Here is a 12,732-nt window from a genome sequence, read left to right on the forward strand (position 1 = left end):
TCCATTACAGTTTGCTTATGAGCCTTTAAGTTTGACATTCTTATTACCATCAATCCATCCTCAGACAGATAAACAATCTCAGACAAAGCCCCATGGCCCAAAAACGCATCTTGGGTCTTTTATCCCCACAAGTATGATTTAGAAGCTCTATTAGGGGGTGTAGCCATGATTGGTCTCGTCAGCATGACAGCATCTTACATTAACTTTGTGACCTCATCAAGTGACTCTCTCTCTCTCTCTCTCTCTCTCTCTCTCTCTCTCGTTTTTATTGGTGGTGGTGTACTAAGAATCAAAGAATTTTGGGTCAATAGTTTTTTATTTTGGGATTTTTGGATGATTTAACTATAATTATGTCTTGAATTTAACTATAGTTTTTATTGTTCTGAATTTTTGAATTCTTTTTTTCAGGTGTATGATAGGAGCAGAGCGAACAATGGAAATGATGGTAAAAAATTTCATTATTGTACCATGGCACATGGTTGAATGTTTGATGAAGGCATCACTTGCCCTATATGTTAGCATCATGATAACTTACATACCAACATTAGTGTTATTTTTAAAATTTCTAATAGTTGAATAAGAGATTTGGGGTTCAATTTCCGCCTATGCAAAAAATCGATTGATATCTTAGTTTAATGATAAAATAATTATCATCAGGAGCAGAAATCATAGGTTGAAACTCTCTAAAATAAATTGTGATTCTAAGGCAAAAATTAAAAGAAATGGATGGAATAAGCACATTGAATGCGCTCTCAAAGATGAAGGGGTAAATTGAAAATTTTAAAATACATAGGACCAAAGCATGCATTTAATGAGATAAAAATTTATTAAATCTATATGAATTAATATAAACTATATTTCTTCCTAAAATATATTAAAAAATATTTGAGACCACTAATATTTAAGGGTAATTTATTTGATTGTTTTTTTATTGGGGATAATTTTGTTGATTTTTTAAATCAATAATTTACACACAACAAAATGCTTCCGAATTTAACACATATTCCATTTATATAGTATATGGTCCATGTCTCCATGAATATTCTAAAATAAAAGCAAAAATTGGAGGAGTGAATATTTCGATTTATTTAGAGAGTAAAAATATCTAAAAGCCCGTTAAAACTTAAAACCAAAAGACCATATGGTGCGATAGCTTTTGTAACGCGGTGCGTGCGGACCACGAGTTGAGCGAGAAAATGTTCTATTCAACAAAGCGTGAGTTCAGACAGTCCTTTCCACAGTTTCTCTTACTTCGTTTATTTTTTTAGTCCGATCTTATACGCAAACCATTAATTACGTTCGCACTTGGCAACCATGTTTTACTGCAACTTCGCTTATGTTTATCTAGATTACACATATAATTATGACACCATGATAAGTTGGATTTGTTAACTATTTAATGCAGATACCAAAAAAAAAAAGAGTATTTAATGCAGGAGTATATTCTCAGCAAAAAAAAAAAAATGCAGGAGTCTATTAAAAATTGTATAATTTTTTAAGCTCCTACTATACTTTTACGACAATTATATAATAAATTTTCGGTGTCAAATTATTATTAATTGACAAAAAAGTAATGTTAATGATTGAATCAGGTTAGAATCTGTAACTTTCTGTTACTTAAAATTTATTGTGAGAATGTTATAAATGTAATATTTTATTGACATTAATTTGCTTGTGTTTTTCAAATTATTAAAATGAATATTTAATGGGTTGAGTAATGGATAAAATATTTTAATTTGTGTTAGACCAAAAATCTATTAGTTTTTTAATTTATTAATAAATTATAATTATTATGAAACATATTTATAATTTTATATCATATCTATTGAAAAAAAAAATTTAAATCTAATGAATAACTTCAAAACTACCAAGTAGAGAATGAGGTTAAATGCAATGGACCGAAGCCATCCATTACTCACGAGATGATAGATTCCATGAATAGGACCCACGTGAGTAGAGGATAGACTTTACCTATTATACCTAATAATAATATTTAATAATTTACCAAGTGTATACATTATTTGAAAATAAACTTATGTATAATAGACCTCTCAACTTCCTTTTTCCTAAAGTTATCTTTTAAATAAACATGATAAGCTTAAGAAGACTACACTCAACTCTGAACATTACAACTTTACAAGTTGACCATAACCACAATAAATTTTAAAGGAAGAAAACAAATATATAAAGGAAAAAGATGTTCCCCTAACTTTTCATTGTTCATAAATTTTATTTTATTTTTGGTTAGTTACAACATTGTTTTTAATGAAAAGACACAACACTTACGTATAGTCATGAGTTGTTCGTTACATTGTTTACTTTTATTCATTGCTAAAAGATATCAAACAATGATGATTTATTTATAAGGCAAATAAAAATGGTACTAAGAGTTTTATTATATAAAACTTACAAACTGGTATAGCAATAAATATAATTATAAATGTAATTAGTGAATTACAATCACCTCAGAATAAAATATTTAAACTAACTCTTTATAATTAGTAACACATCAATTTGTAAACGTAAAGCAACACTATTTTATTCATTATCATAGTTGTTGTGTACTAAAATAGTCTAGTGGTAGCAGTATTCTATTATTTGTATTTTAAACCAAAACCTCATTTGAGCAGACCTCAACTTTAGTAGCATTTTGATCAAATAAGTTGAGGACGTCTTCTCGTGAACTTGGCATCACATGCCCAAGGTGTGACACAGGAGTACTAGTGATGATTGGCCATGACTTTTCTGGGATCAGCTGCGTACACCTAGGGAATGTATTAATTCTTCTGGTTTTTTTTTTTTTTTTTTTCTTTTCTTGAGAATGAATGTGTTGAAATTCAATTGTTTATCTTTGACAACCTTCATAAGTTTTCACTACCTTAAAAATTCATGTTTCTTATGGGTTTATAGAATCTTAAGCGTTATTAATTTTGAGATTATAAGTTAAATTTTGTTATTTTTTAAAACTTAGGATTTAAAATTTTCAGTCTTGAAACTATAAAATTTAATTTCTTACATCCATAAATTATCATATTTAAAATACAATGTTGTTTAATTGTTTTATTTCTAATACTTTTTATCTTGTTGTCTATTTTTATTAATAATCGTGATATTTGATATATATGAGTGATGTGTTTTGATCAATGACATGTGTAAGGGCAAGAAAAATCTTAAGGCCTACGGCTCACTCAAAATAATGACTGAATCAATTCATCTATGGCCCAAAACAAAGAATTTGTAGAGAGTGAACAACACAATAAAGAAATAGCCCGATCCAAGGATCAGACAAGAAAGAAAAAGATCAGATTTGTATATTGAGTGAACCAATCTATTCATACAAGCCCTCCTGAGGAGGTTACAATTATAGTTTCAACAGTACTATTCACTTCTCTTTCTCTCTCTTCCTCCTGTCTTTTCTTCTGGTCTTTTTTTCTCCTCTTCTATTCAGTTTCTCTTTCCCCTATATATACTCCTTCCTTACTAGCATCTCAACTATTCATTTTCCACCTAACTAATTTTCTGCTTTGACACTTATCCCTTCCCATAGTTTGTAGAAGGTGGTGGAAAGAACCAGCCAAACTGTGATAAACACTGTTCAGGTCACTTCCTCATCAATGTAGTTGATAAAGCTGTTACCCATCATTTAATGCGGCTAGAAAGCTAGATGCAGGGCAATCAATGTAGAGCCCATAGGCTACCCCAAACCAGAGACTTCCCCTCTTAGCCATATGCTCTTGGACTCCTCTCTACACCTTTCTGAGCAGCCCTCCTCCTTAGGCCTGCGGCCCTCAGCCTTGTCATCCTACACTGCGACCCTTGAGCCCTATCCTCAGCCCTCGAGCCCTCACAACATCTATATAACATAATTAAATTACTAATAAAAATAGATGACAAAACTAATATGAAAATAGAATCAAACATGAAATGTCAAAATAATATCACAATTTTTAAGAGCCAAAATTATACTTTAGTCTAACTTATTTAAAGCAATGACCAGTGCATACAAGTTATTGTAGAAAAAGTTGTATGTAATAATTTTTAAACTCATTAATTTTTTGCAATCCCTTTTCAGGAAAAGAAGCAATATAGAAGATCAAATTTGATTTGAGGTATATCTCAAAAAAAAAAAAAAAGAGTTGAGGGCGTAGAGGCCGAGAACAATTAAGTATAGGATCTTTTTTCTTGAGAAAATTAACTATAAGATCTAATTGTTGAAGTTTGAGCACTATTTTACTCCAAAAGAGAGAGTATCGAAGTTCGAACATGTTGAGGAAAACTTTGTCACAAACGCAATGCCGTAATCCGTACCCGTGGCCATGTTTCTGTTTGTGCATGGTTAAAAATTAAGATACTTAACTTCAAAAAGCTCGAGTTTCCTCGTGATGTACAGCTGTCCAATTGATCTTCTGCAACACTATTCTTGCGATCTGGCATTTGGAATATTTACACCTAAGTTGGATTCCAGGGTGACCACTCTCCACTTGGTCCTTAACTTTACCACTCATTTTGATTATCTTCAAAAAGTCAAATTCCTTTCCAACTCGATGTCTCTCTTTATATATATTTTATGAAGTCAGATTGTTGAACCGACAATCTACACAATTTTATAACTTATTGATTTATTAGTGATCAATAAAAAATGGTGAATTCATATAATTAACTTGTTGGTTTAAAAGTTTTTAAGGTCTCGTGATATTTGATAAGATCTTAGATTTAAAATTTTTTATTTATATTTTGGGGCCACTTCATATTTATAGTAACTTTATGTGGGTAAGATGAGAGAACTATACACTTAAGAAAATATTCAGATATTCGTTTCTCAACACAAAAAAGAAAAGAAAACAAAAGGCAATGATCTAGAAGTATCAATCACTCACAACAATCATACAAGTTAACAAGTTATAGAATTAAACATATGATTGGTTGTGTATCTATAATTATTCTATAGCAATTGGATATACCGATTAAATTCCAATGCAATAAAAAAAAGTCAAGGGACCTCCGACTTCTTATTTATTTTTCTTTTTCTTTTAGAAGGATCTAGACAAATTTATATTTACAGCCAAAGGGAAAAACAAAAACCACAGCGAGATACAATCAGCTTCCAGACCATTTGCGGCCTCCAAGATCACCTTAAGAAAACTGGAAGGACCAAAGCTAAAGTCAAAAAAGTAAAAGTAATGTATGTTTTTCAATCTAAGTCCAAATACTAAGGATTATAAAAAAAAAAAATAAGTCCAAATACTAGAGCACGTCCTTCAAAAATCTTTGAGATTATTATTAGAAGATAATGCACTTGGACTATTTCTAATCTTGCACTGTGACAAAGCTGCCATAAACTTTATCTAGCTTGCCTACCATGCCTTTTCAACTTCGCTTATAATATTCTGACACAGGGATATATTACTGCATCAATAGATTACTTAAATTGTTTATAATACATATGGTCATGTAAGACTCATGTTTGTTTGCACTTTTCAGTATTGAGAAAAAGAATTCAGTTCAGGTGCTCAATGGAACAAGTTACAAGTTACATGATTTTATTATGTTACAGGCTCTCAGTTACACTGCACAAGGTACCACCATTAAAAAAACACAGTTCTAAGATTGAATACAAATTAAATTCAGCTCAGCGTTTCATATATTAAGGACAATCTATGTTCAACTTTTATGAAGACTCGGTCCAAAAACATATAGTAAAAGCTTCAATAATAGTTCCAAATTTAATGCAAAACCACACGCTCCAACTATATGAACTTGCAGCTCAGATTCTGATGCCTTGCTGATCTTGCCAACTCTCATCCTTTCTTTAAAAAAAAAGTGTCGCTATAATCGAGTTAGGACAAGCTTGAAAAAGGTATCAAAATCCCATTTGGTTTCTACACTCGAGACAATGATGTTTAGTTGTTTACAATGTGAAAACTCAAGTTCGACAAACCCCAAGTTACAAGAAGTCCAATTCCAGAGCTAATATTATATCTCCCCATTCTCATTAAAGCCAACAAGTAACTGTCAAACAAATTCCAGTCAAGCATACGTTAGACCTTGTGTTCATTTTCTTCATTGTGCCACTTGGTTCTTTCTTGCCAGCACTAAGCAACCTTGGAGCTCTGACTTTAGAGGCTTAGAGCTGATTATAATACCAAGATATGGAATGCAGGTCAATATTCACACCACCTTAAACTTATTGAGATGAACAGGCAATAGAATCAGCCTGGTTGACTTCAGCATGGAAATGATAAGCATAAGAATGTTTGACCACCGATCAACTAATATAATATATCACTGAACTCGAAAAAGGATACTGCATACACATACACAAGTCAAAAATCATGCTAGAAAAACTTTCACCATATCTGTAAAAACTAATGGGCCTGGAGGTCCTGGAAGACACAGTCAAACATGCCTGTTTTCCTGAATGTGTTGACAAAGCTCCTCGTGTGCTTGCAAAGAGTTAGCTGAGAACCTCTCCAAAGCCGCAAAAATCTGTTTCAGACCTGACAGCAGGCTACTAGTATTGCGAATTTCACTCTGGGGCAAGGCTGTACCCATCTTTTTCTCTTGAGCCTGCACCATCTTTTGTATCCTTTGCTCCTCCCTCTCCAAGATTTTAAGCTTTCTCTCCATGTCCTTGTCTGCAATTGACCTTTGCTTCAGGTCTACAATGTGCGGTTCCAAAAGCTGATTTAAACTCATGAAAAATCCCTGCATGGCTTCAATCACTTCCTTCTCTGAGACTCTATCCATGGCTTGTGACCATCGATTACAGATCACAAATACCAGGGGTGCACCAATACTACTAGGGGAGAAAGGCACTATACCGTCGGGTGTTCCTTCGGGTTCATTCAGTAGACATCTCAGAAGCCAACCATTTAAGGCTTTGACATGGGCCTTTTGGGTGTCGATCCACTTGAAGAAGCTGAGGCTCCAGTTTTGAAGCTCAAACTTGAGTTCCATGGCTAATTCAAGATGAGCATAACTAAACTTGACATTGGATGTAATAACATCCAAACTTTTGCCCTGTTCAAATGCTTGGCACTGACACCTGTGACACTCCAGCATGGCTTTCCACATTCCAACTAACCTGAAACAACAAATAGATAACAGTTAGCCACAAGAGAAAAAGAAGAATGAAGCATAAATTTCATCAGCAAGAAAAATGTTTAGTGGACTAACAATAACAAACCCTCATTCATAAAATTTTGGGATCAACTATAGATCCTCAATAGACTAGTCAGGGTAGGCTACATGCATTCTTTTCCACCATTCTATTCTATCAGACTCTTACTTCCTTAATTGACCTGATCTTTACTACTTCTATTAATGTTATTTTTGTTCTCCCTACATTTTTTCGTTCCTTTAACTTGAATCAACTCCTCTTTTTTACTTGTGCATTAATCTCTTTTCTCTAAACTAGACCAAATCATGTCAAGCGACTCCCCCTCAACTTGAGTGAAATAATAATCCCAAAAAATTTCAATTAGATAAAGAAGTGTTTGAGGTACAATTCTTTTCCAACTAAGGCCATTTACAAAACACCACCATAAGAACTTAGGTTCCAGAATTTTACACTAAATGGTGAATGGTGAAGGATAGAATTGTACGCAACCTCCCTTCTTTGGTGGGACCAACACTAGAGTATGACAACAGGATGAAATGAGAATTCACAGAAATATATCAAAGTTAGGCACCTTATAATTTAATTAAAAGCACAATCCATTCACCCATATGGTGCAGATAATCACTACAATCACATGCAGTGCAGGAACAGGACACCAAAGCTACAGACATACTTAGAATAATGTTCTTAATATGGAATTGGAATAGCAACATACCCGGGAAGTAACTTATTGATCTGCTGCCACAACTCTTCATTCCTCAACTTGTTTATTGTAATTGATATCCTGTCGACAACCTGAATTGAAATGTTCATTTTAGTAGATAAAGTTCTGATTAAAGATCGGGTGGTTTCAATTTTGGTGATTTCAATTTTAATAGCCTCGGCACTCTTTTCTTCCAAACGTTTCAACTGCCTGCACTTCTTCTCATGAATTGTACGCAGTTTTTCTGCAGCCTGCAAAATAAATAATAACAACATTTAATATCATAGATAAGGAGGCAAGATGGCAGGAATAAAACCACAACCATAGTGTCTAAACACATTAGAAACAAGCTATAGTATATCATACTCCTATAGATAATCACCAACCGAATGGAAAATACTTGTAGGCATAAGGGTTGCAAGCTCTATTTATAAATCAAAGTCACTATCACTCCAGTCAAAGCTCTGTTCTTATTCTTACTACTTGTCTCTGAACTTAATAGTATGTGTGTGTGTCTCACACAGAGAATTAATCTTAATGCATACATGCAGGACAGTTCCCAAAAAAAGCATTAATATAAATTCCAGAAAGGATAATAAAAACAATTATTTTTAGGATGCAGGATCATTGGTATAGTTGGGGTTGATGGTAGGTAATATCACCATCATTGGCTCTTTTCTAACGTTGGTGGGCAATGGTTTCTTAGTATATCCAAGTTATGATCACAGAGTCCCCTTTAAAGACATCTTTCACAGTATATATCTTCTACCCTATTTGCACATCAATCCCCAGTGCAAACATTCTGTCAAAAAGTAGTTATTAAAAAAGTTAATTCCAAATTCTGTAGAAAACTGAGAGATAGGAGCACTGTTATGTATGTTGCAGCTCATAATGAGTATCTTTAGAAATGCTAACCGTTGTACCCTTTGCCATGTTTTAGCCTTCATCCAATAACATAAGCAACAATTTTCAGATATAATGAAATGAAATGTGTAGGAAAATTTTTTATTCCAAAATGCATGATTATGCCATACAGAGTAAATCATGCACCAAGTCAAGGAACATGAACCTTATGATCATCCACAAGAGGAAGACAAAAAACACAAGTCTGCATATTGGTTGTTTTACAACATAATCATCTCACAAGGTAGATGAATAATAGATGATCACAACAGTCATTAAGTAGTCTGAATTAACAGAAGGTATATATCTCTAGCCTAAGAAAAAAACATGCTCTTTTAGTATTTTCTCAATCATCTCATGGTTGACTTCCTAAATATTCAAACAAATGGTCCCCCTTATACAGCCAAATTAGGTTTGTGGAGTGGAGGTAATGTTCGTTTAGAAAGAAAAAAAAATGTTAAATATTCTCACTCACTTGCACCCACAGTTATTGCATAAAGACATATATCTATTCATTAATAAATTCGTTGATTCCCTTCGATAACCTATTCACTCACTTTGATTCTCACTGGTACATAGTTATTCCTTTTTCTTTTTTTTTGGTTTGATTGCAACAGTGGAGAAGAAACTCAAATATTAGGACTATAGCTTATAATTTTATATAAAATTATTTATTATTTTATGATTTGTTCAATTTAATAAATAATATCAGGTTTAAATATAACGTTACAGAACATTTGTGATTTGTGAACATATATGTACATTGCACAATTAAAAAAATACATTTATTTTTAAAATTTTTATAAATTGTAATATTTTATTATACCAACATGAGTTATTCATAAGTATTATCCTCAAAATTAGGCAGAATGAAATGACCAAATAACCTTTTTGTAGGAATTCAATTTGGACTCCATTTTGTGTATGGAGCTAGGATGCACAGACATGAATACAGACACAGATATAGATACGATATGGCTACACAAACAATGGCAGATAGGACACCGTTACAACACGTATGCAACACATATATAACATAGATACAACACCCAAAATGAAGTGTCCATTAGGAAACATTGGACTGTTTTAAGGTTGAATTGGGAAAGCAAGCAATGACAGTGGAACTTTAAATTAAATTCAAATACCTTGACTTCGTTATAGAGTTTCTTCTCCCACGTGCACAGCTTCTCCAAACTAGAAGAGAGATTCCCAGAACTGAACCCCATATCTTCATCAGATCCCACATAATCACAACCATTCTTCTTAACCAACGGTGATGATTCACTTGTTTGGTTTAGCAAAGACGGAGTAATAGCATGCAATACCTTGCACGAAACTATTTCACAAATTAAGACCCAGCATGAGTATTGTACTTCAAATTCAAAAAACTTCAATAATTAAATTACTAATAAAAAAAACACTTAAAAACTCAACTCGCATTTTTTGGTTTTTCTAACATAAACGTCAAGAGTTCAAATTCACATTGGAATTATTGAATTATAAAAAATTAAAAAGAATACCTTGATCAACAGCAATTTTCTGATGATAACGGAATCTTCCGACATGGAAGGACTTCAGAACTTCATCGCCGGAGCCTGAAGCTTTGTCGAAAAGGGCTTGAATTTCTTTCATTACTTCGGAGACAAGTACAGCTGGAGCTGGAGTTTCGGTTACAGTTTGAGTTTCAGTTTCAGTTTCCGACTGCTTTTTCTCCGAAACAACGTTGTTGTCCTCCACATTTTTGGATTTTTCAGGTTTCTTGGTTTTCTTCACCACCTCGAGTTTGAAATCAGGGAGTTTCTGTTGTTTTTCTGTTTTTTCTTCCTCCTCCTCTTCTTCTTCTTGATCGAATATCGGTTCGAATCGATCATAAGTCTCGAAGAAATTCAAGAAGTCCCAAGCAGAATTGGTCGGCGGCGGCGGCGAAGGCGTTAGGTTTTGGCGGTGGCTCCGATAACTGTGATGAATTTGGTTGAAGTAGTCGATTTCTTTAACTCCTTCCTCTGGTTCTGAATCAGAATGGGATTCGATGTGAGAATTTGAATTTGAATTTGAATTCGAATCCGAACTGGAAGAGAATCGATCGTGTGGAGAAGATCTCGAAGGTTGTTCGAGTCGATCGGATTGGTCAGTGACAGTGATTTGGGTAAAGAAATGGTGAAGAGTGGGGCCAAGGTTTTTCAGGGACTGCGTGTACGCCACGTGCGCATCGGCGAGCGCGTAGCTCTGGCGGAGAGCTTCGTCGAGCAGATTGCAGCGGTCACGGCACAAAGCCACGGCCGGGAGGTCGTCGAGCTTTGAGGTGGCGCAGCCCATGACTGCCACGTGTTCTCCGATTTGATAGTGACAGTGACGGACAAATCTAAAAGACTAGGAAAAGAGAGAGAGAGAGAGAGAGAGAGAAGAGAGAGAGAATATGTGTGGTTTTGGATTTGAATGGCAAAGAATCTGTGTCTTTATATGTAGAATATAACGGTCTGAAATATATGAACAGGGTATTATTGCTTGGTATTAGCGTGGTTTGATTATGTGATTAATTGCGCATTTACACTGTGAGATTGGGAATTAGTGATAATACTTAATAGACCAGACAGTCGCTGACTCGCTGTGAGGATTTTCTATTTTGTAGTGTGAGAAATAATATACGGTGGCGGGATTTGCAATTTCGCATAACGGCTCTCTGATTTTTTAAATTTAGTTTTCTTAGTTTCGTCTGTTTAGGGTTTTCCCCCACGGCTATATTTAACCTTCTCTTTGATTTTTGTTTTCCTTTTTTAACACGATGTTAAGATAATTGGTAAAGGAAAGAGTTTTCCAACCAATTGGTAGTAATTTTCTCCAATGTAATATATGTGGCATTTACAAAATTATTTGAGTCATTAAATCATTTCAGCAAGATCTAAGAGTCATATGATATCTGAGATTCAATTCTCTAGGGCCACCTTGACCTGAAAAAAAAAATATATATATATATTCATAATCATTTAAAATTTTATATTTATCTATCTTTAAAATTTTTTTGGAAACACCCTGAATTTTTTATATGCCAATAAAATTAGAGAAATTGTATGTCCACAACATTTTTACAATAAATCGTAAGTGACAAGTTGTTACTGGTTGTTATTATCGGGGCAAAAAAGTAATCTTAGTATTAAGTTCAAATTTAAACCAATAACAATTAACTACTTGTGATTTGTTGTAAAAATGTTGTGGATGTAGCATCTCTCATAAAATTAGATTTTGATCCATAATTTTAGCAACTTAACAATATATTAGAGTCTTTTAAGCAAAAAGAACCACATGTTTTTATATTCTTTTAAGCCTATATTATAGCTTTATTTTTAATTTTTGCTTTCCTTGACACACTGTTATTATACGACTACTTTTCCTCAAAAACATTATAATATATATTATACAACTAATTGGTTAAAGTCACGTAAATTTAGTTTTTTTTTTTTATTGTACAACTACTTTTCTTTTTTCATTTTCCGATAATTTTGATTAGAAAAAAATAGTAGTTTTAGTTAATTTAGTGAATAAACTTAAAAAGTTACTCAATTTTTATATAACATCAATTAATTCATTATATATATATATATATATATATATATATATATATATAAAATAAACTTTTTATTTTTATGATTATAATTAAACATGTGATTGTCCATTCTAAGGAAATTTGATTAAATTTACATGAAAAGTACCACTAAATATTATATTTTTATATTTTGCTATCATATTATTAGTAATAAACTTATTATATTTTTATTTATATAATTTAAAATTTTATTAATTATATTATTTATGACGTCACCAGTTCGACCATCACTTGGATCTTACTTACTCTCCCCAGCCATCGCCGTCCATCTCTGTTTAGCAACACTAAAAAAAACCAAAATTGAACTCCACAAGCTTTATTGCAAAACTTTATGTATTTGCGTATTTTTTTATTATTGTTGTTGTTTGTTTTATTATTAAATTGTGTAATTTATGTTTGTTGAGG

General features: G+C 32.9%; 1 protein-coding gene across 1 annotated transcript; it reads right to left on the reverse strand.

Moving 5' to 3' along the window:
- Positions 1 to 5,564: 5,564 nt before the first annotated feature.
- LOC142631700 (uncharacterized) lies at positions 5,565 to 11,185 on the reverse strand. Its single transcript, XM_075805992.1, has 5 exons — positions 10,247 to 11,185; positions 9,872 to 10,062; positions 7,836 to 8,074; positions 6,407 to 7,084; positions 5,565 to 6,304 (listed from the first exon to the last, which is right to left on the reverse strand). Exons 1-5 carry the CDS (start codon positions 11,040 to 11,042, stop codon positions 6,283 to 6,285), a joined length of 1,926 nt encoding a protein of 641 aa, XP_075662107.1. The 5' UTR covers positions 11,043 to 11,185; the 3' UTR covers positions 5,565 to 6,282.
- Between the last annotated feature and the right edge of the window lie 1,547 nt (positions 11,186 to 12,732).

The sequence above is a fragment of the Castanea sativa genome, chromosome 1, assembly GCF_040712315.1.
Source record: "Castanea sativa cultivar Marrone di Chiusa Pesio chromosome 1, ASM4071231v1".
Taxonomy (NCBI): domain Eukaryota; kingdom Viridiplantae; phylum Streptophyta; class Magnoliopsida; order Fagales; family Fagaceae; genus Castanea; species Castanea sativa.